We start from the raw sequence: 26105 nt of genomic DNA, 5'->3' as shown, positions 1-26105 counted from the left end.
AAATATTTTGTGCGTGAATAAATATTTTTAGAGATTCTTTACCTTTTTTGTAGTATGTCATTCTTAGCAAATATTATATATTTTCAGAATATCATTCTCTATGAATATGTTCCAACATTACTTGAAGAAGAAATAACACCTTATTCTGGTAAGTAAATTTTCAATATTTGCTTTAAATTTGATGAATGTAGCAATTAAAAATTTTTATTTAAAAAAAAGCACAAAAATTTGAAAATATTTCCTTCTTCAAAAATGCGTTTAGAAAGTTCATATACAGTGCTTAATGTAAAATAATCGATATTTGAAAGATAAGAATCACTTATCATTTTCCTTTTCTTGCTCATTGGCATTGCATAGGTATTTGAAAGTTTGCATATTTTGATTTATGTATAATTATTTGAAACGTGAGATTCGCTCATTACTTTCTTTTCGCTCTCATTAATGTATGCATTTATTCAAATTACATATTTTTTGCTTCAGGATACAAACCCGACGTCCATCCCGGTATCAGTCATGTATTTCAAAGTGCCGCCTTCCGTTTCTCTCATACCATGATTCCACCCGGACTCTACAGGAGGTAAGATATTTCGACGAATAGTTGATAAATGAGATCGTGTTTTAAACGGTCTATAATTTCCTTCGCCTAACAAAAAGGTTAATGAAAAGTGACCGTGTAAATAAAGTTGCACGTTGATTGAAGGTTTTAGCTGTTTTCTTCGTTTTTTACCCAAGTCGTGATCGTTACTGCAGTTGCGAAGACTTAAATTGGTCAAGTCTTCGTCCTAGTATAGCATCTTTTAACATTTCAATTTCGAAACACGATGGTAAATTATTGCTCACTTGGGTCGATTTTTTTTTTTTTTTTTTTTTTTTTTTTTTTGCTGTAAAAAGTAAGATTTTTTCTGAAAAGAACCCAATTTAAACTTGCAAAATCTGATAAACTAGTTTATCTGATTGCTTACAAAAATGAAATTGGTTTTTCTACATATGCATTCATATTTGCTCTGGAGTGCAACAGTTCTACTGCTTATGAATTTACTATTGGAGGTAAAATATTAAATTTTGAGTTATACAGAGCAACTGAGAAATAACTCTACATTTAAAAAAAATCATTACAAGAAAAACAAAGATATGTATATACAGCTTTCTTTTTTATGAAATGAAACAAGTATGAAAAGTTTTTATTGTTAATTATCGAACATTTATTTGTCATTTGCACGCAATACATCAAGTCGTTGAAATGTTTTCAGTCAAATTTTATTTATCAAGCGTTCTGAAATCTGTTATAACTTTGATAAATTGCTTTGAAGCTAAGTTTCGATTTATGAAATCTTAAATTTTCTTCCAAATCCAAAATTCTATTTACATAATAGATTTAAATTCATTATATCATGCGACAATTTTCATCATTTACTGTATATAATCATATTGAAACCAGAATGACAATAATCATTCTTCATTTGATTCACAAAGAAAAAAAGTATTAGGTTTTAGTTGTGAATAAAAGAAACTAAAAAAATACGTCTTTGCTAGTTATTCAAATATTAAAAAAAATATGTAGATCCTTTTCGAACACCTTCCATGATTCAAAGAAAAAATTTCTGAACAAACAACGAGGTATAGTTGAAAGATCTATAATATCTCCTTTTGAGAGGCTATAGTAATAAATGTCTATTAAACACAGACAGAATTTTATCAAATAAGCAATAAAAATTATCCGCTTAAGAAAGTTTTATACGATAGTTCACTTTCAAAGAATCTCTGAACGAGAATAGTTGGGATTTGCACTATTCTTTGATTTTGTTTATTGTAACTTGAATATGAGAGACATTGCGCAATTTAGAGTTAGAAATTTGTTAACTTCTTTTCAGATGCTTCTGTAATTTTAAAGAGATTTCTGCAGTTCATATTATCTGATCCATTTAGAAATGCCCAGAGAAAACTTTTAGAAAAACGTAAGAAAATATCATTTGGAAAACGAACTTTATTTTCGAATTTTGATTAATATAATACTTTGTAACTTTTCATTTAATTTCTTTTATTTTAGTGAGATTATTTATAAAATTACAATTTGTCATATGTCGAATAAAAAAATAGAACTTTTATTACTTAAAACAAATTCTTGACTTTAATCTTATTTCTTAATTGTCATGTTTTTGAGGGCGTTTAATTTGACGTTCAAATTACACCTTTCGGGAAATCGTATTATATCGAACCATTTAGCATTCTTTAAAAAAAAAAAGTTCTTACATATGTTTCTTTCACGGAATATTCGATGCATATATCTATGTGGTTATTCAGACCTCGCCCAAATGAGAAAAGTTGGCATCAAACACGATAATAATGTCATTGCTCATAGGTGATGCATACTTATCTTAACTAATGATTTGGAGTAAATTGAAAATTCGAGTTTTGTCAATTAGCCGGGTGAAAGACATAAAGAAGTAAGAGAAACAGAACATCCAATCTCTTGTTCACGCATGGACCACCCGCAAATTCTATCTCGAGCAATTACGATGACTACTGCCTTTCAACTTCCGAGAAAAATTTTCACATTAATTTTAAGTAAGGGTGGAGAGATTGTTGATCGATACTTAAATCATTTCCAGACATGGATTTATTTCAACTAAATGCTTCTAAGTAAAATAATCATTCTTTAATTAGTAGAAATCACAAAAATAAAGTAACCTGTCATTTTTGATGAATTTAATACTTATAATAATTATAACTTTTAATTGACATAATAATAAAAAAGTATAACTCTCGTAGATTAACTTTGACTTTCATCGGCTGATGTTAAGATAAAAAGTTTCGTAAGTACAATTTTCTTAGATTTATCTTGAGAAGCATCAGCAAAGCTTTCTCTCTGGTGTCACGATGCTGGTATTCCATGCATAGTGCCATTGACGTCACTTAGGTGTCATTGTGCCTTAATGAATGTGACTGACATTGCAAAAGTACCAGCAGCAGACGGCAAAATCTGTACTAGCTGCAATCAATTTCTTTGTTTTTCGCAATCAGAGAAGTCTAAACTGATGAACTGCATTTTTCAAATTTAATGGTAGAAGCAGAATTCTGTTGTAGCTTTGTTTGTCTGGAGGTAAATAAATTAAATTTAATCAATTGCAATTTATTTAATTTGAATATCTTAACGAATAATTAAATGTTCCTTATAATTGAAATAATTTCAGAAAAATACCATTTAAACTGCAATTAGCCCTAGTTATATCAATTTATGCAATATTTTCAATTTTAGAAAGCCTGCATTGATTTTTATTAAGAAAATGCATTTTCAATATTAACATTTCCGTCTTTATCTTGACATTAAAATTCATTTAAATAGAATAGATTCACAGCAATCCAACAGATATCAAAAGAGTACTACTGGATTAATAAATTTATTTTGAAACAGTACTTTAATTGCAAAACCTATACTTAGTTCATAAAATGTTCCAAATTATATAGAAAATTTTATTACATATAATAAACATTATTCAAAATCCTGCTTTTTATGTTGCGCCAAGATCACAGACCTTCAAATGTAGTGATTTCTCTTTACTCCCCCTTCCCCCCATTTATTTAAAGAACCGGACTTGAAAAGCATTGCCGAGTTACTGATAGTCTATCATATTTTAAAGATTTCATATAGATTATTATAGGTGGATAATTAAACCTTTTGTTATGAAAATTAGCAAATTTTTGTGTTTACAAAATTTCATTTTTCAATTTTTTTTAAATAGTAATTTTTATAATAATATTTAACCTATAAAATTTAGGAAATGTTTTTGTTTATCATTAAAATATCTTTCCGTTTTGAATAATAGTTAATATGAAAAAAACGAACATTTGAATTGAACTTTTGGAATTATCTTTCTTTTTTCGTGCAATAATTTTCTAAATTTCATTTCCAAGATTTATCAGAATTAAGAATTAAATATCTGTAACCCGAAAATGTACGTATTTCCAAAATTTTTACCAGTGGTATATTACTTTGTAATTAAGTATACTTTCTATTGTAATTTATACATCTGAAATCCAGGGAAGTATTTATGATGTATGTTTAAAAGCTTTTTAATACTATCTAAAAGATGCACAAGCAGTAAAGACGAAAAAATTTGAAACTTAACGAGTAAAAAAAAAATAAAGTATTTAATTGCTTAATTAACTTATAAATATTACAAATATATATATATATATATATATATATATATATATATATATATATATATATATATATATATGTAGGACTCAGAAATCACTACTATTTTAGAACGCACATTTAATTACATTTAGGACGATTAGGATATATATATACATTAACATAAAAGAATTGAAGATTCAGTAGATTTCGTCGAATACGTCGTGTCTCGTCTCGTCTCGTCTTTACTTTCGTCCAGATCCGTCTGATCTGACACGTCTTTACTCTCGTCCAGATCCGTCTGATCTGCTCTCCGTCTAACCAGCGTCAACTCCGTCTAACAACCAGCAGATGGCGCTCATCACTATATATATATATATATATATATATATATATATATATATATATATATATATATATATATATATATATATATATATAATATTACTAATAAAGATTTCAAAGATTAAGTAGCAAAATTAAAACTAAGCAGCTGATTGTGAATTATCATATATTAATAATTCTTCCCCTATGCTCAGCAATCTGCCTTCGCCACAAAAAATAATTTGTCGAAATACTTTCGACTTTCTAATATTTTAATTGTTGATCGGCATCAACATTAATTAACAGTCAGACAGAAAATTGTCCGGACAGCCTAATTAAGCTGTCAAATTTCACGTCGTGTCTCTTTTGATAATGTGTGTTGGATACAACATATGACAAACTGCAAACACATTTCGACTTGGGCGGCATGGGTATAAGTATATATCAAAATAAGTAGCATTTATGAAATATCGGATATTCTTGGGGAAATTTATTGAAGTGACCATGTAAGAGAACAAGACGCACGTAATTATTAAATATATTTTACTCACAAAAATAATTATTAAATATATTTTACTCACAAAAATAAAAGCATCAAAGTTTTTGATTTGCTCGGAATATGAATTTATTTATGTCAAATGTATGCCGCTCCTTTTGATTGCTATAATTTGTTGGTCAGCCCTCCTAAAACGATAAATCAAATTCACGAAAACTAATGCATCTTCAGTGTAAAAATAATTATTTCCTATTTCATTTTTGTGGTAAAAGAATCGAGACTAATTCAGTATGAATAGTATTTATCAAGGCAATCTAACATTAATCTGAAGAACTGCAAGATTTGTGAAATATCCAGGCAACATTAGCGCAGTCAGACATCGCTTAAAGAGAACCTCACATAACGAGTGATTTGCATAATGAATAAAACAAAATGTAAACAAGTGACTCGCTTAAGGGATTGCTCTGTGTCAGTCTTTACTGCAGGCTTGTTTGGGAAAAATTCTTATATCTAAATGGAAGCTTTGACTATGGCGTTGTCGAACGCGACTCGAAGGAGTGTGAGCAAGTGTCTAAGGAATCTTAATTAACCAGATTTTGTCTCTGGCCAAGATTACGGTATTAAAGTTGGATAGTAGAGACATCGGTGGAGGAGGAGCATAGCCAAAACTACCGAAGAATCTATGGAGTACATTTTTTATCACAGCAAAAGTTGTGGATGCGATGTGGTCAGCTAAGGAAGAAATAATATCTTAGCAACAAACTTCTAGTGAAATAAGAAGGGTTGCGGCTGAAAGCTTGGAAAATTATTGTATTGTACATTGAGAATCATCACTCTAATCGGGCAGTTGCTATGCGCATTACAATTTTATTTGACGATAAAATAATAAAAGGCGTCTCTTTTCAACCAATTTTAAAGCGCAGCCAAAGACAATTGTTTCTAGACAGTTTTCTTGCAAAAGCAAGCATGCGTTATAAATAATAAGTTTCATTACTCTAAATTTGCTAGAATATATTTTTTTCTGGACGGAACGCATTGTTTTATTTAACATGAATATAAATGGAAAAAAAAATTTCGTTTAACGAGTGTTTCGCACTACGGGAACGAATCAAGCACGTTAAGTAAGATTCAACAATATTTTAAAATTTGAGAAAATTATCGAGTATTTATTTGTTTATTTAGTTTTATTATTTTTTTTTGAGATCAAGGAGTCTAATCAATATTATTTATCATATTAATTATTATATTCCTTGCATTATTCTTTTATATATTATCTTCTGTACTTTAGTTATTTACATTATTCCTAATTTAAAAAAGACATAGATGGTTTAATATCAAATTTCTTCATGGAATTCGTATATCTGGAAAAAAAATAATGTTGGTTGAATCTATAAAAACGCTCTTTGCAATAACGGTGAAAGGCTTTATAGCAACTTAAAATTATTTTTTCAATGTAGGGAAAGTTAGATTTGCATAATATTTCGTTCAATTGAAAAAACAATCTGTTATTTTAATAATTGCATTAATCTAATGGATGTTCTATGCATTAATCTAATGGATAATCTAAGTTCATTTCGCAGATTAAGGATCTTAAATTTTTGAATTTAATTTGCTTAAGATTTTAATAGAAAACATTGCTGTTGGTTAAATAATAGCTTGCTTAATTAACATTTTAACAATAATTAAAGAAAATTGGTTTTATCTTTCTTATTGATGCATTCTTTTAAAAAATGCTTTCTTGTTTTATAGAGATGGAAAATGTAATTTCAAAAATACTCCAAGTGGGTACCCTGCTATTAGACTTTGTTCCACTTGGTGGAATTCAGAGGTTAGTAAGATTTCATTTTGTTGTATATTTATTTACATATTTTTGTATGCATTTCTGCAAATTATCGAATTGTCAAACTTGATAGAAATAGTGCACATTTCGCATTAAAAGCACTTCTCCGATTATCTCTAATCTGTTTAATATACCTAACCTTTCTGTACCGACAAAATTTGTTTAAAACTTAAAGATGCTTTTTCGAAACGTTTTGACTGAAGCTTTGAAAAGTTTTCACTAAATTATTATCCAAAATTTTTTCATCAATTTCTTTCTTTCTCAAATTTGAGACAGAATGTTACATTACTGTTGTCATAATATTTCTAAGCTTCCTAAAATAAAATTTTGCTCTCAGTGCGAGGCTAAACACTATTTCATGAAAATCATTTAAATATAAAGGATTCTTTACGAAACACAAATTAAAAACGTAGCAAAAATATAAAGACTTTGAATAGCTAATCTGTATTAAAAACACCATATAGTATAAATCTTATGTATAGTATAAAGATCATCAATGGTAAAACATTAAATCATTAAATACTCGTGTAAGAAAAAGCATGTAAAAATAGAAACGGCATAAGATTTAATTAAATTTACCATTTATGAAAAATCTCCAGAGGAAATTTTAGTTACTCATTTTCTTTTAAAATTATTTAAAATTTTCATTAAAGCATCGATATAATAATAATATAGATAATATTTCACAAAGATATAATATATATGGTAATTAACTAAATATCCCCTATGTCACTAAAAAATTTTTTTCAGGAAATTCTTATAGAATCCGGCGTGGAAGAATTGTTGATGGGTATGTCATCTCAGCTTTCAGAAAGAGAGGATGCAGTATTGTGTAGTGATGTGCGAGGTACAGTAATTTTTATGTAAATTTTGGATATTTACTTGAGGTTAAAAGTGATTACTTTTCCCCAATAGTTTTGATTGTTGCATACTTTCTTCAATATAAAATAAAATGAGTTTCTGCAATTTTAGATTTTTAATTTACTGTAACTATTAGATCTTTTTTAGTTATTTAGAATTTTTTCCAGTGTTTTAAAAAAAATTTTATATCTTCTATTTAGTTATATTGAAGATATTTCTAAAACATTAAAAAGATTTCTAATACTATTAAATAATTTTTAGAAGTCTTTAATAATCTTTTAGAAGAATATTTAATGCTTATTGCGAACAACGCATAGAAATATATGTGAAAATTCTTTGGAAAGATGAGATGTTTAGAAAGTCTAAAAATTTATTGGACCATTTTGGTATCAAATCACAGAAGAAAATGAAATGAAATAAAGTGTCTCAGATCAATAAAGCTATTCTTAATTCATATAAAAACTGGATAGGTGCGGTAATTTTAAAAACTTGAAAAATGCATCGTTAATAGTGTTATCTATCTTTTTTTAGTTTTTTTTTAAATCTTTATTTTCACGTCCAATTTTTGCTTTTAAAATCATGCAAACACCCCCGTTTTTTTAACATTATATATGCGTTGAAGGTAATTTCCCCTTTCATACATTGTTTTAATAATTGCATTTCTACTCGGTCTTTTTTTTTAAGTAAGAAAAAGAAATAGCAACGACAAGAAAACGAAACTTCATTATTTTTATGACGATAGCGTATTTATTTCTAGTTAAAATAATTTGAATGTAAAAAAGTTACAAAAACTATTCTAAAATGCTGCCTGAAATTCAATTGATCAAAAAGTTTTTAAATCCTTACCAGAAACTTCATGCACAGAATTCTTGAATTTTGATAGAATTGCAACATGCAAGTACTTTTAGCCAAGTTAAAAAAAAAAAGCTATTGTGATGCATGAGAAAGTCATAAATGTTTTGAGAAAATTAATCGCATATAATTGAACATTATTATAAAACTTTTCAGATCCAATAATACATTTTGTTTCATCTGTTCTATGACTGCATAAAAAATAGCAAACTTACGATATTGTTAAAATAAGAACCATTTTGGAAATCAAACGCAGATTTTTAATATTGGAAAGCTAATTACACGAAATCAGCGCTAGAGGTCCCTTAATTATCTTCCCAAGAAAATATTTATTTATTTATTATTATTGCAAAAATTGGAGCTAATACTTAAACCGCCAAGTAAGTTGCCGTATTGCTTTTAAATACTTTAACTGCATCAAGTATCACGTTGAAAATGCTCACTTCATATTTTTAAATTTACAAGCATGAATCAGGCAGGGAACCTGTTTAAAAAACTTTAAAAAAATCAAACACAATATGAGTCTCCTCACACTTTTGTTGAAACACCTTTCCATAGAAATCACCTTCGTTTAATTTTCAATAATAAATATATTTTTATAAACAATGAATTATATAACCTACTCGCTATTGTTCCAACATGTCCTCTATTGGTAATAATTTGACAAAAAATACTAGTGTGTCATAAACAAGGTCAAAATTCCAATGGAACCTGTATAACACAATAAAAGTTGGAAGAAAGAAGCGAAGAAGTGTTATCTAACCCTGAATTGATTGAAAAGAACAAACAGAACTGTCCATTGTGTCGTAAGATTCTTTTCGCAATCCGAAATGATGCCATCTTCATACCTTTTTTTTACCGGATTCTTAAAGATTCTCGCTGTTTCCTGACAGAACTTTTCGCGATAAGATGACCCCCAACTGATTTTACGATCTGCAACGGTTTCGAAATGTTGCGATGAATCACAGTAAACTAGTTGCAGTTTCCGTATAATTAGTGCAACACTTCGGAGGTCAGACTGCTCTGATTTACCTTCAGCAACAAAGCAGGCCGCAAATCAGTTTTTTTTATCATCATTTCGTAGGTACCATTTAACTTCCTCGAGATGAATTAAATGATTGACGCGACTGGGCAAGCCAGCGAAAAGGTATTTGAAAAGAGTGGGTGGAGCTGCCTTGGGTGCGTGAATGGAAGTTAACAGCATTTAAAATTTGTAAGATCGCCGGCGATTCACTAATGTATTGTGCTAAATCTTGTCTGGAGATTTTTCTCTTTTTTAAATTGTTTCAAATTAAAGGCTTTCAAGCTGAATAGAGAGGCTTTTGTATTGAATGAATATCAGTAACGAAAATAATAGCTGTTTGTTTCTTGAAATAGAGAACACAACGATAGCTTGTAAGATGAAAAAGTGAATAGAATGAGCTAGCTGTTATTATGGGCAGCTTTCCACCATCTCTCGTTTATGAAACCAGACCAGTTATTATATTTTGATAAAAGTACAAAGCTAAAAGAATCCGCATTGCAGATTAATTGGTCGCTTTTTTTAATCTAAGGACTATATTGATAAATGTAGGGAAGGTACAAAGAAAGAGTATAACGTTGTTGTTGAGAGCTTTAATATTTACAAAGTTAGTTTTTTTAATATATAATTTTTTTTTAAAAAATGCATTATTTGATAGGATACAAATAATGCATTGTATCCTATCAAATAATGCATTGGAAACTTTTATGTGCTTTCCAAATATGATTGAAAAGTATCTTAAAAAATTAAAATGTAATTCATCGAAACAGATTTTCTTTCTGAAAAGCATTTTATGCTAATTCAGAAATTGTGAAGTTGTAAGAAACTCTGCAACTTTTTAATTAGCATACATCTATTGAAAATTGTAAATTCTTAAATTTCAAGAAACTTTTAGCTGAAGCAATTAGGGAAAACGTTCACTTCCTAATGTTTGGTGCATGCAAACAAAAATAAAAGTTACCGTTTTTATTGGATTAATATAATAATGCAAATACAATTAACAGAAATTTCTTAGGAAACCAGGTATTTTCACTTTTAACTTTGTAGAAATGTTTGAATAATTTGTGAACTGAAGGTAAGAATCTATAAGTATTATGGAATTTCTTTAATATCAATATATAGTTATCGCATAAAATAATTTATATATAGTAGTACTGCATATAACGAATAATTTCGCTGCGTAAATTTATAAAAAAAATATTTTATTTTCATGAATGATATTACATTTTTTCACCTCAAATTTTTGCTTATAGACATAGTATCGAAATATTTTAAATAGAAAGAAGATCATCATCATTGTAAGATGAGATGAATTGATAATATGATGCTTTATAATGTATATCATCCGCATACATTATCATCATATATTTCCATAGAACTGATATTATTATTATTATTATAACTAATATAAGCATGGATTATGAATTAAATTTATACAGAAAGTATTAAGATCTACTGTAAAAACTTTACTTGAAGATATTCTAAACAATTCTTTTGCGAGAATTGTTAATTTATTTTGAAAATTCTATTTTCTGTTTATGACCAGAAGATGTGAAAAGCTACGAATAAATTTTCGTGATATTTTTAAAATCATCATTTACCGTCAATGTCTATTTAACGAGGTCTCATCGTTCCACTTACTATAAAAATTTCCACATACAGAAATTTGACAAATAAAAATTTGTAAATGAAGTTACAAAAATGATTGAAAAGCAGACTAAAGCTTATTAAATCTGAAACGAATTTAGACTTTTTACCATTTTGGGGTACGTTAAAGTCCTGTTTTTTCCCGATAAATTTCATTGAGTTAAGCACATTGGTCTGCAACATTTTCTTGGAAATATAATTCTCTATCTTTATCAAGGACTGTTAATATTTTTTTCTTATTAAAGTTCATTTGGAGAAGGACATAGAAGAGGTAACGGGGCTTTTCTTCATCGTATTCTCACTTAATATCTTTATTCAGCAACATTTTAATGTTTATGTTATGCTGCACACAATATTTTCATGTGACAAAATTAGATTTTACCTTCTTCAACAAATCTCATGGTTTTCAATGCTGACATTTTTACTTAATTTTTTTCGATGTTGAAAGCCGAATTGATTTTTTTATTGGAATTTTGATAAATTAGAACTCGCCAAATGTTGCGCTATTCGTACATATTGTCGGGAAGCCTTCGTCAAGAAGAAATTATCTTTAGAAATATTAAGAAAAATGTATCGTATAAGGACAAAGTTCATGATTCTGTAAAAAATTTCGTTAACTAGAAAAGTTCGATGTATGGAAGTATGCTGAAGTTCGGTCTATTATATTTTTATTCAAGGAATTTTGCCACCATATACATTTACAGAAACTTCATCCGTGTTATTGCAATCTTTGTATTATCATTTTTGCCTTTCTTCTCAGTTAGACATACATGATAAATTCCAACATACTAACAAGTCTTTTACTTAACACATCTTAATAAGATCGTTAAACTGCTTGGTAATCAAACAATGATTTTTCACGGTTGCTCATTTAACCCACCACGTCCCAGATGTACTGTTTTTTTACTGGTCCTATTGTTGCACTTCTGTTGCAGAGTGATAGGTGTCAAAATATGTGTTTCCACGGTAAATCCATCATCGCTAAAGTGAAATTCGTGATCTGGAGGCTCAACAAATAGTTCAAGATTTGGCGTCGTTATGAATCACGAATTCTGATTCAGAATGTCAAGCTCACTTGAAAGAGAGTAATTACAAGTTACGGTCTGTGAACTCAGACTGATAAAAGTAATAAATTTTAGAGCATGCTATTCTCTGAGACAGTAGCATATATAATGGGCGTAAACGTGAACTCTTGAATTGCCTGAAAATGTGTGGCGCTGTCATGTTCCTGTATTTAAGCAGCTTTTCATTTGATGCATTGTAGTATCGTGGTTTGATTTTTAATGGGTGAACATACGCGAACAGCTATTATTCACTACATTCACAGATATTTTTTCCCGGAACTATTTATCTTAAAATTTCGCTGATATTTACACTGAGAAAATATGTATACATTGATGTTCCTTTCTTTGAAATGTTTTAATAATCGAAAGAAGTCACTAAAGGCTTACGTAACGTCTACCTTACGTGTATTGAAATATTTTGAAATTTAATTTTTAAGTATGAAAGTATTATATCTTGGTTACTTTTCCTCAATTATATGATACTGAGACGATGTCATTTTTTTTACTAAAGCTAATTTATGAAGAAACGTATTCTTGCTTATAAACTAACTTTATTGAAAAAAAAAAAAGAATTTGGTCAAAAGCGCCATCTTAAATACAAATAAAAATATTGTATCGCATATTTACGGTTATTAAATTCCGTGGTATTCAGCTTATAATATTAACTCACCAAAAATGTCCCTTTGGCTATTTACTGCGGAAAAGTTAACGTCCTTCAAGGCAACCTAAAGTAAAAAATAAATATTTTATAACCTATATTAAAGTTATTTAAATAAAAGAAAGCTTGCATTTTTCATGACATTCCAAATTTTAATTCAAATCCATTCATTCGAAACGAATTATTAATTATTAATAACGGCAAAAACGAATTATTTTTTAAAGCTAAATTTTATCTTTTCAACAATTAATATCATTTAATAAAAATTCATTTAGGTATTGGAAAAATCCTATAATCATAATTAAATCCTAAAAATCATAATTAAATTGATTACAATAATTTTTAAAATCATTTTCATACATTTAATTATTAATGCTTCTAGTAGAAATGAGGAAATGTTTTTGTAATGTTTCCCTCAAAATAATTAAATTTTATTAACAAATATTCCATTTTTTAAAATCTTTGTACATCTTCTTTCATAATACAATGTTTAACATAAGCTATAAATAAATTTTAGTTTCTTAAAAGAGTTTATGTATTTTTGTGAAGTATCATGCAAGCAACAATATTTGAGCAATATTTTATATAGAATTAACTAAGCTGTGCGTGTTAACATATATAAAATGACCTCCAATTTAAATTTTATTTTGTTGCGGACGTCCGCACAAAAATCATATCAAGATTACATACTTAAATTCTGGCGGATATCTTTTTTTTTTGCTTACATACATTTGGCAAAAGCTCGTAGACTTTGTATTTGACTGTTTAACCTTTTATTATTCTTTTTGATGAAGTTAAAGTCGGTTGCTTATTCTCTTACTTTATAGCAGTGATTGATTAAGGAGCGACTAAAGCAACCCTGAAGGAAAATGAACTAAATAAAGATTTTGATACTGGTAAACGAATTTTAACGCCAGAATTTTTTTAAAGCTAAAATTCATTTCTTTACTCTATCGTTTTAAAATACTATTTTTATAATCCGTAAATTAAATATTCGCATTCGGAGATTCTTATCTTTATCTACAAACTTGAATGAGTGGGAAAAAACTTTTTTAAGATGTAGATATTTTTAATATTTTATATTTAAATGGATATATTAATATTTAATGGAAATATTTATTATATTTAAATGGATATATTTAAATTTTTATTATAAATGGATTAATGAACTTTGAAAGCTACTTTTTTAGTGTTTCTCATTTATTTCAAATGTTTCCTTCTGCAGTTGCATCACAATTATCTGGGTGGAAAATCACCTTATCTGGTGGGTACCGAATAAGTAAGACTAATTATAGCTTACTTAATGTACACAGAGGAAAGTCAATTCTATATGATTTCTATCTTGGTGACGGGCAGTATCTCTCACCAAGGGGTTATCCTGCGCCCGATAAAGGCTCATTCTGACTCCATCTCAGTTTCCGTCATTACGACCTCATTCAATTTATTCTGAATGAATAATCAGCATGGAGCTACCGTCTGTATGGCTTATTTCAATGGTTATTTATACTAGGTTCCACTAGCTATGATCCTTAAATACTATTATATTCTCGTTGATATTTACAAAACCAATTGCAACTGATTTATTACTTAAAATATACAGAACCTGATAAATGGCCTTAAATTATGATAAAAAGCACCGTTGAAAACTTGTAGTCGTATGCAGAGGAAAACTAGGAAATGATTAAATTTGATACAATCAAAAAATTAGTCTGATAGAACATACACTTAGATTCATTCCGTTCTATTATTATTACTTTTCCAATTTTGAACCAGAAGAATAATTTTTAACCTCAGGGATATGAAACGCAAGTTTAGAGGAAAACACTATATGAACTCTATGTGTTTTCCATTTCACATTTTATATTAGTTACTGAAAATTCAGGGCATATATTAATTAGAATTTATGTTCTGTGGGTTTAGTGACCTCGCAAGAGATGTACAATGGCTCAGAACGCCGAGCTATAGGGTGAAAAACACACCATAAATTTTGTTCGAAAATGCATTTATGGCATTTAATTTAATTTTATGGCCATTAATTAAATAGGACATTTAATTCCGAATATTCTGAAACCGGTTATGACCTTGAAGAGCAGCATGGATTTCACTGAAATTTTATTTCTTACTTTGAATTTACTCACTTTATCACTTAAGATAGTACAAACCGAAGTAACATGAAACAACTTACATTCTAATATTTTTTTTTATTCTTATATGATTCTTTTACCTTCCAATGCATTTTAAATTTACATTACATTGAAGAACATGAATTGCACCTTTTGATATTTTCTGGGGAAAAAATTGTCTGTATTTTATCCCATATCTTTCTGTTGAAAGATATCCATTAATTCTATAAGTTATTGATTTACTTTGGATATTTATTCAGAATCTATATTAAAAGTTTCTGCACTTTTGTGGTTTCCTATGTCCCCTTTGTGAAGATAATTCATTCACAAATTTGAAAGGGTTCATTCTAAATTTCTGTTTAGATTCTAATAATTTCTCTCGTTGATTTGTTGAACAGTTTCGGCGGGCTCAATTATTTTTGTTTTTAGCTTTATATTTTCGTTCTGCTTCTCTGTTTTTTTTTTTTTTTTACCTTCAGGCTTTTCAGGCTTTTCTTTTATATGTGTTTTCGAATAGTTTGTCTTTGTTTTTTTTGTAATTTTTTACGACTCGTAATCTTTATATTGTCACGAAGAAAATGCAATTTAAGAAAATAATTTGGTTTATTTAAAATAAAAACAATTACAAGACAAGGTAAAATAAAAGCAAACACAAGAAAACGTTCACAATCTCGCTGCAAGAATAAAATTTAAAACAAAAACAGTATAACCAAAAGAACTAAAGCACATGCTGCTTCTGGAATTTTCTGGAGTTGGTCATTTTTATATAATGTTGCCAAAAAGTATGTTTGTTCTTTTTTTTATTCAACTAGTTTACTTCAAGCTATTAAATTTTGTGCCTCTGACGCCTATTCATTTTCAAAATAAGGAAGTAAGCATGGAAGTTTACTTTTTTTAATGTGGAACTTTTATATATCTTGTTCATTATTTTCGCCATTCCCAAACCAACATTATGTTTGAACAGATAAACAAAACACACACATATTTTTAGAAAAGGATTTTTTCCTCATCGGCAATTAGAATAGACAAAAAGATGCTTATGAACTAGAATTTTTTTTTCTTTCTTCGCTCCTTGTTTTCCCTATAAAGTCGGAATATTTCAAGAAAGAATGCGGATAGCAATCTGAAATTTTTACCTGGTACCTCCCTATGTAACATGCACCTTTAGTGCAACTCAATAATGTCGCTCAAATTAAAATTATTTTTTTTAATTTATTTCTTAAAGTTGCTCTCGATTAATAATTATTTAGCTATGATTTTTTTCTTCATTCGACGATTTCTTTTATAGTTTTTCGTTAATATAATGTTTCCATTTAAATTTCTCTTCTCAAATTAATAACTCTTTATTTGATTAAGAAAAAATTCCATTCCCTCCCTCCTCCTCCGCAGCTTATCCGGTCTGATATTCGGATGCGTGATTTCATGTCATGTTTCGGATGCCCAACTCAACAAAAGAATTCCACAAAACTACTGTTATGTATTTTTTTCCTTTAACAAAGTATATTTTGTTGGGAATATGCGTTTAGTGAAAATTAATCAAATTCATTTTAACACGTTGCTGGCCAGGGATATTTTTTGTAAATACCAATGTGGTTCAGTCGGCGATTTATCTAAAAAACGAATAAGGAAAAAATAAAAGATTTCACATGTCGTTCCTGGACAACAATATATAGGTATCAAAAGACATCATGTGACCTTTTTGATCCATTATTTTTGGATATTTTCAGTTTACGTAAAAAGAACATTCTGATTCAAATACGTACATAAAATTATAATCACCGTAACAGTTAGCAATTACAATAATTTTAATTTTGCATGTCTCAGATAAGGAAAATTTCCGCTCTTTTGCGCCTGCCCTATGAGACGCTGATTTCATGAAGGGGGTGAAATCAAATATGGAGTGTTTAAATTTATTTGACAAAACAGTATTAGGGAATTAGATAGCGCAGCAACGGCGTATAATCCTCAAAAGTGAATAGGCATTTAAGCAATAAATGCTCAAGTTCCCAATTAAAATAAAATAATACTGTTTAAATAAGTGACAAGCGGGTACAATGAAAGAAGATCAAAAGGAACGATGGATTAGGGCCTAAAAAGGACCTATGAAAATGTATTAATCTGACTACATATCGCCTCTCTATGGAGTACAATCGTCCAAAAGTGACAATTTAGTTTCCTAAAACAAACAGTATGAGCTGTTAGCTGTGTTAAGAACAAATTATTTTCATTATAATGATTTTAACTAGACATGTACGGCCAATCCCATAGAATCGATTCGAATTAGCTTGAATGATAAGACGTGTTTTCAATTCATTTTTTTTTATATCTGCATTAAATAAAATATTTAGAATTGGGGAAAAAATAACTAAATAAATTTTTAAAATAATTATTCCTTTTATTTTTATAAAAAAAATAATGAAATGAAGTATTGAAAAGTTTTTTTTTCTCTTTTTATTTCAATATGATGAACTGCACAAATAAAAAAAACGTGATTATTTTTGTTTCGATGGGTGCATTCTTTTATTAAAATAATTGCTTGTAAATTAAATCACAAAAACAAGAAACAAGCTTGTAAAACTATTTGCCGAAAGTTAAAAAATGGGTCAATCGCTCGGGAGCATCCTGCTCAATAAAGCGAAACTCCTTTCGAATACAAGAATGCGAACAGTTTGAAATGAATAAAAAAAATATTCAACATGGGTATTTCCAGAAAGAGGAACTCTTATCAATTATAGTGGAGGGATCACGGATCATGAAATCATAAGATAAACATTGGTTTTTGAGTATGAAACTTGATTATTATTAGTTATTATGAGTGCTTATTTACATATTTACAGCATTTGATCAACATATACATTGTCAAAAAAAAAAAAAAAAAAAAACTTCCCATCAGAATAGTTATAAAATTTTCAATAATGTTCCAAAAATGCTTAAAAGAACTCAACTTTAAAACCATTCTTATAACCGTAAATTTATTATTCAACATATGTACGTATGTATTTATTTCAGAAAATATTTTAAACTAAGTTTAGTGGCCTCTTTAAAATGTCATCACCGTTGTTGCTTGTCTTTTAATTTCTTTCTTGTCTTTTCTTGGACTTAGACAAACTGTTTGGCCCTATGGATTTTACACGGCGTGATTTGGCTGCTTTGAATATAATGAGAGGCAGGGATAATGGATTGCCTGACTATAACACAGTGAGGCGTTACTTTCAGCTTCCACCTCTCACCAACTGGTCTCAAATAAATCCCAAGCTGTATGAACAAAAACCACAGGTTAGTACTCAATTTTATGTTGTCAATAGGATTTTGAATGATGTGAATAGAAATTCTTTTATGAATTACAAAAATTATCACGCAGAACTTGGTACACGTAGAAAAGTACTTCATTTGCAATTTATAAAATCTGTTGTTGAATTCGTAATAAGATTCATTAGAGATAATTTCAACGAATGTCCTCTTTGTTATTCAAAAAATGTCAAAGGAAGATTTTAATGCTCGTTGCATACTATGCATCATTTATTTTTTTAATACTAAAATGACGAACTCGTATTATTATCTCAGCCTTCAATTTTCAAATGTTTCACTTGTTTTGGCAAACATTCATAATAACGTCTGAACTTCATTTACATAAGACTGATTTGGTTTCATGGGATCACAAAAAGCATCGCATTTTTCCCATCATTTAGGCAATTTTATTAAGAACTAAATTTTGATGTAATGTTGCCATTTATGGACTTTCGTGTCATATATTCGACGATTTAAAAAATTTTAAGAGTATGGCTATTTCATTGATGAAAAAAATTACAGTTTTATCTTCAAAATGCTTATTTCGTACGTTAATAATGAAAGTCCATGTGCTACTCCTATGTTTTTTTTAAATTGGTCACTAAATAATTTATAATGCCGGCTTTTGTTATGTTTTTTTATAGGTAGTTTTGTCTGTAAATACGGCCGATAATATGAATTTAGAAAAAATAAAAGGATCTTTCAAATCTTTACTCATAATTTGTTCAATGTGATATGTTGAAATTATGTAAGATTTTAGTTATTTTGCTTCTGATGTTTGATAATTTGATTTCTATTTTTGCTTGTTTGAAATTAAAATATATTTTTTGTTGCTTATTACTTAATATTCTGCCAAAGTATTTGAAAAATTTATTGAGTGTTACAAAAATAGAGCAGTTTTATATAAGCTTGAGATAAGAAACATGATGTTGCGATTTACAACTTTTTATAGCAAGAGCTTCATGTCATATATGTCTGGGACACGTTTAAGAAGAGAATTCATTAAAATTTATAAGAATTTCTGAGTAATGTTTAAGGATGTCTTTAGAATTTATAAGTATTCTTCTATTTCTTTCTTAGATGTTTGAAGCCCTTGAAAAGGTTTATGATGGAGATATAGATAACATCGATCTGTATATAGCTGGTATGTTGGAAACAGAAGTGGATGGTCGTCCAGGACCTCTTTTTAGAAAAATAATCAAAGAGCAATTTGAGCGTCTTCGTGATTCTGACAGATTTTGGTTCGAGAATACGGCAAATGGGTATTAATTTTCTTTTCATATCTTTATTAGTATATGATTGCTTACATATAATTTTGAAATAGAATTTGAATGCTGTAATGTAAAATTTTTAAAGTTCTTAAAAGTCGAATTTTTAAATTTAATTTATTTTAGGAGCATTTCAAACACGTACATCCTTAAGAGATAAGGATGCTGTTTGTGTAAATTAAAACTATTTACAGTGGCAAAACTTATTTAAAAACAAAAATCGATTTTTAAACGAATCAAAGCAGTCTTTTTTGTGGATTATTTATTAATAATTCTTATCGTTAATAAAATTTTACTTATACCATAAAAATTTAACGTCTATTAAGTATGAGCTGAAATAATATAAATAGGTCTTTAGTTTTTAAAACTCTAAATCCATGGAATTAAAATAATTTTTTTACAATAAATTTCATACAGTATATTAACTTTTTATGAAGCAAAATCTCTTCATAAGTTTATCACTTTACAACATTATCTTAAATTCATTTTTTAATTTAGAATGCACGTTGCAATTAATTTCATTGAGAGGAGCCAAAAATAGGTTTTAAAAAAGGTTAAGTTTAAATTCATAGAAACAGAAAGAAAAAAAATTATAAGTAAGCAGATTTATTTCGAAATAAAGGTTATTTTCAACGGTTCAATTAATATTTTTTTAGCTAAAAATTAAAGATCTTTTCTGAAATTAATTTCTTTAACTCTGAAAAAGGCTTTTTCTCCCTAATTAATGATCCAGGACGATTTCCGATGGTTTTGAATCTTAGGGAAAATTTATTCTCTTTCGTTGCGGAAAATAATTGATCATATATTTTTTACACTCCGATGGTAAGTAAATTTGTGTAAAATATTTTAAATTAACAAATTAAATCACAGCAAAATAATTGAAAGTACAACAATCTACTTTCTTTATGATTAAATAGAAATATTTCTAATTAGAAAAAAGAGTCAAACATTAATTGATAATTAAACAAAAGTCTTTGAAGCACTCAAGTATCCATCTCTGTTTAACAGTGCGATGAGAACTACTAATATCATAACAGCTAAGAAATGTGACTTTCTTACTGCATGCACTTCCTCTACAAATGTTAGACGTTCGCTCTCCCAATCTTTTCCAAAACCAATTGTCCTTTGGAAGACCTCAGCACACAAGAAATCATAAAGGCACCGACCTAAATTCTTTAAGTGCTAAGATAAGAGTACTAAGTGAAAATGAACATGAGGCAGCATGTAAGCGTTCCCACGTCCTCATGCGACAGACACTCATTAAAAGGCTTTGATCTATTGCTGTGGGCGTAAAATCCATCTTCACAGAACTAGTAATCTGTCTCTATCGAGTGCTGCAGTTCGTTTATTTTATAATGCGAAAAAGGAAATCCATTGAAATATAATTAAGCTATGATTTTTTTTAATCAAAACCTTGACTACATTGACGAGGCGGCAAAAGCGTTCGTTGTCTACGCCAATTCGTTACACTTTCATACATTCAAAGTAACCAGGGAGCATTTATTTAATATGAAACATTTACTTATTTGTTTTGATTTTATTTATTAAGGTGCATACCGCGAATACTTATTGATATTCAAATTACGTTGAAACATATGAATTCTTACGTGCTTTAGATGAAATTCTGCTTAAAGCACATTAACCAATGAATATCTTACAATAATTCCTCAAAAATGAATTCAAAGAGTGTGAAGAGATTTAATGTAATTAAATAATCGCCTTTTTTAAATAAATAAATTCGAGCATATCTTTTTTTTCAAATTCGTTTGTTTATAAAATATTTCTCATAAGAAACTTAAACTGAAATTAAATATACTGTTTAAAATTGTTGCAATTATTCTCATATAGGATGATAATCATCGATGGCTATCAATATTCTTTGAAGATGACAAATAGGATTTTGGACTCAGAATAAAAAAATAAAAAAATCTTGATTATATATTTATGTTAAAAAATTCTTTTTTTAGTGTTTAAAAAACTAATTAGAAACCTCTTTCAGCATTTTTACAGAATCTGAAATAGAGGATATAAAGAGATTGAAACTGCGCGATATACTTATCACAGCAACTGACATATCAACAGATGATCTGCAGGAAAATATTTTCTTTTGGAAAGATGGTAAGTCATCTTTGTTGTTGTAAGTAACAATTTTCATGTTTAGAAACTGTGATCGTGTTTTTTTCAGAATAACACCGAATAGATAACAGAAAACAATGATGACAAGGAAATAGGATTTAACTTGTGATTACCATTATTCGGTGCGAATTTTCAAATTCTTTCAGCTTTATGATAAATAGATCTAGCAATCAAGGTATTTGGTTGAAAATTAAAAATATGAATTAATAAATTGACGAAAATCTATCAATCTGTCTGTCTATCTGTAGAATCTCAGAAATAAACAGAATGAATCAGTATTTGATTCATTAAAAATAATTTAGTGTCTTCTTAAAAATTTTATAATTTTTTGATGAGTTAGAAATATTTTATTAACAGAAAATAATGTACAGCTCCAAATTTATAGTTTAAAATATCAACATCAGGAGTGTCCTTTCTTTCACTTGTAATAAAATAAAATAAAGGGATATCGAATATAAAAATTATCTAATCTGCCTTCCTTTATTACTTCTCCAAATTAATAATAAGTTCTTAGTACTGAGATAGGTTGCTGTTTAACGAAAGTAAAAGATTTTATATGTGGTATTTTACTCAATTCTGATTAATATAGCCTTGCTTCCTACAATATTTCGAATTCTGATAGTTAATGTGATATTGGAAAATCATGGATGAAAGGGGAAAATAAAAGGAATTCTACAGAACCTTTAAACAAATAAAAATATATAGAGTGTTTTCTAAAAAATTCTGAATATTTAACCAGTTAATTGACACCATACAAAATATATTTTGGAACTATTAAATCACAGGAAACAACTGTCATTTTACTTGCAAAAACAGAAAGTATATGTGATTCATAATTCCCAAACACATTGCCTATGAGACATATTTGTTTCGCGTTATGATTAACATGTTATGCGACAGTAAAGAGCTAAGCAATGCCCGTATCAATAAAATTTCTCAGCAAAAACCTAACCCATGAAATTTTCATTCTAATTAGTGTATTAAAATAAAAGAAATATATACGCTTCAATAATGGATACGCAATCAAAAATGAAAGATTACTTCATAGTATGCGATTTGCGTGATTAAAATTATAATCTGCAAATGTAGTCAGTGTTTTTAGATGAAGCAAAGCATTTAAATGATCGTGTTAGCCCCATAACATTGCATGACCCGCTGAGAAAATTGATAATAAAATGTAAAATAGTTTGTCCATCTGCGATTACAGCTATATCGTAGGCGACAAGAAAAATGCCGCACCTAAAATTTTACTATTATCAATAATGTATGAACGTTTCTTATCCAAGTTGCATAAAATGTTGGAACTAATTTCTTATATTATTCCACGAAGGGTTATTAGCATATTCTTCATCAAATTTATGAGCGTGGAATTTCTCATAAAGACTAGATAAGAATATTTTCATTAATGTGATTTTGAATAAAATTTCGGGAGAGTTAAATAGCTTGCACTTTTCTACTCTATGCATCTTATCCGCACGAATAAATTTTATTATCGATTTCAGATATAATTCATTATTTTGCATTATTTTTGAAAATCATATTAGTGATATTAAACTCTTGGTATTTCACTATTTATCCGACCAAAACGCAATTCTAGAGTTGAAATCCAAAGCGATGCTTCGTTGCTTACAAGTCAGAATTGGATATGGAAATCTAATATTATATAAAACAGAAGACGCTTTTGCAATGGATACCTTGAACAAATCAGAAAATTATGCCTACTGTTATATTTCGTTATGAAAATTACATGTTTTTTACTTCCTCGTCTACATAATATGAGAAAGTATAGCAATCAAAAAATTCAAATTCGAGATTTTGATGAATCTTCACTATTCAGACCACCATGAGTTTAAAAAACACATTTTTGGAAAATTTCCTTCTGTATGTGACAAAATAACTCAAAACCGCTTTGAGCTAGGTGTTTAAAATTTGGTACCCGGTCTTTACACCTCATTTGCAGATTTCTTTCAAATTTTGAGTAAAATATGCTTAAAAGACATCCATCGGTCTAACTGTTCGAATATGAGTTTACACGATAACTATAATATTGAAAAAACTGGATAGATAAGATTTGGTATACAGATTTAACATCTATAGTGTAGACATCTGTCAAATTTTGAGACAAATCCAATTACAGCTTGTTTGTCTGTCAGTCTGTACTTTCAGAAATAAGTAAACGCGACAATTCAAAAACGCAATGAAATATATCAAATTTAGTATGAGAATTTGTGACTATAACTGCGGTTTTATGTCAAATTTTTATATTCATCGATTTGGAGAACACGTCTAAAACACAAATTCGATTTCTGGATATTATTAACTATATGCCAGATATTAATGTCATACGACGAATCTATGTCTTACGATAGATTCAGAATGTCATACGATAGATTCAGTAAGAATGCTAAATTCACGCCAAAAGTTAATATTTCGTAACTATTGTAGCCAGTGCCATGTAAGGCGTTCTCTGGCATGACGAATTTATTAGAGAGTATCTGAGAAAGTTTTGGGGTGACCGATCCCGGTGGTATTTTTATAAGGATTATCAATAACATATAACTTTTATCAATTCATTTAAATCAAGGCCATCTGCTTATATCATTCTCTTCAGAATATATCATGAATATAGGTTTTGGACAAGTCAGCTGGCAGCATATGTATTTATGTAATAGCCATTCATTATAGAGATATTTTTGTTTTAAATTCTGTCATTTCGAGCGAATATTTTTAATAAATAAATCATAGATAACAATTTAATTTTTCATTACATTTCTCTTCATTACAGAAAATTCCTCAAGGGTACGCTGTCGCTTCTTTTTCTCAATATTGCACTAGCGGAAAATAAAATTCCAGCATCTAAAGAAGTCATGATTCGAATTTTCTTTAAATGATAATTTCTTGAGTCTACCTGGAACATTGATTAAGATTTCAGAACGACTTCTTCTGCATAACGCACTGTACCGATGTGAATGCGTAATTAGCTCTGTGTTCCGTAACAAATCAAGACACATCATTTTGTCTGAGATAAAGAACTGAAGCATCTAAGTTTCTGCCTTACAAAAAAAAATTGTCAGAACTTATGCCAACCTACATAATTTCATACAAAGATTGATAAATTTGGTGGGAAGCATACTTCCCACGGCCCTAGAAAGGGTTAAAATGAGACTACATTTTACCCTTGTACTTTCCGATGTAGACATAGCAAGTCGATTATAGCTTAAAAAATAGAGAATAGCTTCCATATTAAGCCCTTTGACCTTGAATTAAAACTATGCATCAATATACCGAGACAACTCATTGTGATATCATGCATGAACGATTAAATGAATAATTCTAGCCTGAAATGACAATAACATTCGTACGTCAATTGCATTCCTACAGCTCCTTAAAGGTATCTGCACTCTGTATTAAATATATATAACCGATTAAGTATGAGTGGAATATAATTAAAGAACTACTTCGTTTACATTCCCGTCAATGGATCTAGCTGTCTCTGTTAAACAGGTGCAATATCGAAGAATAAATGTGCCAGATAACGACATCAAACATTGCAATGATGCATTCAGCTTCAAGCTAACAATTAACAATCAAGCTTCAATTTAACAATTTCTTAAATGCTTCTGGAAATAAGTTTCATTACATTTTCCGAATAACTGAACAAATATTGTTTCGCCTATAGTCTTGAAATCGTAATCATTTTATATTTCATTACAATAAATATGTTGTGCAATTTTTCTTCCTGGTGTTGGGATATTTCCCACTAATGTATTGAAGAACGAAGAGCATATACCAAGCATGCTACTGTCGTATTTTGTATTATAATCGATTGCATATTCATTTTTATTTTGCTTAAGTCAATAAAATAATTTGTTTCGTTTTTTTTTTTTTTTTTTTTTTTTTTTTTTTTTGCTATAAATACAATCTAATTATTTTTGTTATCGAATTGAATGCATTGTTTCTTTTGCGTGAGATATTTTAAGTTTCTAGTAATTAATTCTTGCCGTTCCTATGTTTGAGATGGATTTCTTTTCTGGAAGCCTTGTATTTTGATCTTAAAGATTTTGATTTATACGAACTTCAGAAATATCTTAGCAAATTCAACTAATGATAAATTGAAACCAGTTTCATATTTGTTGACATTTGCTGATTGATTCATTTCTCGAAGCTCTTTTATCTTAGTTTTCAAACAATGACAAACTCAGACAAAAAAAAAAATTAATGAACCGCGTGGGTTGGGCAACTTGGGATTCTTGACTGACAAATGGGAGGAACCAATTACGCTCCCTGTGAACACGTTATTGAAATCGCTTTTCTAAGAGTGACCTCATTGAATCAGACTTCTGTCATTTACTTCTGCACTTTCATGGGACAGAAGTTAAAAAGCTCGAT

At 28.7% G+C, this 26105-nt stretch overlaps 1 protein-coding gene across 1 annotated transcript in view; it reads left to right on the top strand.

The window, feature by feature from the left end:
- Positions 1 to 26105, top strand: part of LOC129958731 (dual oxidase-like) — a 184571-nt gene that overhangs the window by 125504 nt on the left and 32962 nt on the right. The window contains exons 7-13 of the mRNA XM_056071388.1: positions 88 to 148; positions 481 to 577; positions 6708 to 6786; positions 7549 to 7645; positions 18128 to 18300; positions 19393 to 19574; positions 21580 to 21698. Of these exons, the coding sequence (XP_055927363.1) occupies positions 88 to 148; positions 481 to 577; positions 6708 to 6786; positions 7549 to 7645; positions 18128 to 18300; positions 19393 to 19574; positions 21580 to 21698 (808 nt within the window). The remainder of the gene's footprint in view (positions 1 to 87; positions 149 to 480; positions 578 to 6707; positions 6787 to 7548; positions 7646 to 18127; positions 18301 to 19392; positions 19575 to 21579; positions 21699 to 26105) is intronic.

Source organism: Argiope bruennichi, chromosome 2 (genome assembly GCF_947563725.1).
Source record: "Argiope bruennichi chromosome 2, qqArgBrue1.1, whole genome shotgun sequence".
Lineage (NCBI taxonomy): Eukaryota > Metazoa > Arthropoda > Arachnida > Araneae > Araneidae > Argiope > Argiope bruennichi.
Note: the sequence above shows the minus strand (reverse complement) of the source record. Positions and strands in the feature narration are given on the sequence as shown.